The 1,321-nt window shown below is 59.3% G+C and overlaps 1 protein-coding gene across 1 annotated transcript; it reads left to right on the top strand.

Moving 5' to 3' along the window:
* Positions 1 to 284: 284 nt before the first annotated feature.
* On the top strand, positions 285 to 895 carry DICSQDRAFT_175951 (uncharacterized protein; the record flags this gene model as incomplete). Its single annotated transcript, XM_007371789.1, has 2 exons — positions 285 to 395; positions 680 to 895. 2 exons carry the CDS (start codon positions 285 to 287, stop codon positions 893 to 895), a joined length of 327 nt encoding a protein of 108 aa, XP_007371851.1.
* Between the last annotated feature and the right edge of the window lie 426 nt (positions 896 to 1,321).

The raw sequence follows: 1,321 nt of genomic DNA, 5'->3' as shown, positions 1-1,321 counted from the left end.
TGACCATAGCGTTGTATCTCTCTTCGATTGCTAATGTATAACTTGGTCATTGGGACTAGTCTGTCGCTGCTTGCGTGAAGGCTAGCTTTCGTCGGTCTCGTGCCTTCGTGCCGACCGCCGCTCTGCCCCGTCGAGTTTTCTGATACGTTTATCCCTCTCTCCCTCGCTTTTCCCCCTTTCGGCTCCTCGCCGCTCGCCTACGGGGTCGTCGCCGAACGTCGACCCGGGTCTACGCGCCTAGTCGCCGCGACAGAAACTAGGCGCTCCTGTTCTGAGTTGCCATCATGCTCCGCGCCAGCAACGGCGCGGACTACAAGGATGCCACAGCCACGGGTACGGACAAGTTCCGCATCGCGCAGGAGGCGTTCCAGGCGCAGTGCCGCGCGGAGTCCATGGTGCGTCCGCCCGTCCCAGCTGCGTGGCCATGTCTTTCCGTCTCACACTCTCTTCTATTACTTGACGCGACCTGAATGCCCTCCAATGCGTCTTACGTCCGACGTCTTGTGCTTGACATCTCGCGCCTCACGGCTTCCAATCCATTGTTGCCACCCATGCGTACACCATCTCGCGCACGCCCTCCAAACCGCGTACAACCACGCCCCATGGCTTGCATCACTCTCCTGTGACATGACCAATGTGCTACGCTACATCCACCCTCCCCACTCCTGTCGCCCCGCAGCGGATCTGTGTGGCGAACTCGCTCATGCCGACAATCCATTCCATGAAGCTCCTCCTCTCCGACGAGGCCCAGATCGCCAAGCGCCGCAATCCCGAGCTGCGCAGCGTGCAGGCGGATAAGACCGATGCACAGTGGAAGGTCGCCGCCCTGCTCGACGAGCTGCTGCTCTCGCGCAAGCGCGAGGGCCAGCGCGATCAGCGCATGGACACGAGCTAAACTTCATGCGTGTGCGCGCGGGACCAACCGACCAAGACAACAATGACTGGATACGCGTGGATGTGGGAAACGTGGCTTCCTATGTGGCCACGAGACATGCGCGGACGCGGTATTGGTTCGGTGGCTCAGGTATGTTGCTCGCTTCACCCTGAAAAATCCTATTAATGATTGTCTTTGTCTGTGCTATCTTCCTTGAGGTATCCTACTACGCGGCGCGGGAGGCCTTGCCGCTTTCGCATACTACTACATGCCCTGCGTCCCGCGAAGCTCAGTCATGTGGATCGTCCTTGTCGCCAGTCTCCTTGTACGTGCCATCCCTTCCCCCTCATCAGGCCGCCTGTGTCCTCCTGTGTCATGGGCTCACGCTGACTGCACTCCCTTTGTCCTCTCCCAGTCGTTCGTCGGGATCTACTGTGTCAATACAAT

The sequence above is a fragment of the Dichomitus squalens genome (assembly GCF_000275845.1).
Source record: "Dichomitus squalens LYAD-421 SS1 unplaced genomic scaffold DICSQscaffold_289, whole genome shotgun sequence".
Lineage (NCBI taxonomy): Eukaryota > Fungi > Basidiomycota > Agaricomycetes > Polyporales > Polyporaceae > Dichomitus > Dichomitus squalens.
The sequence above is the reverse complement of the archived record's forward strand: the minus strand, read 5'-3'. Positions and strand labels throughout refer to the sequence as shown.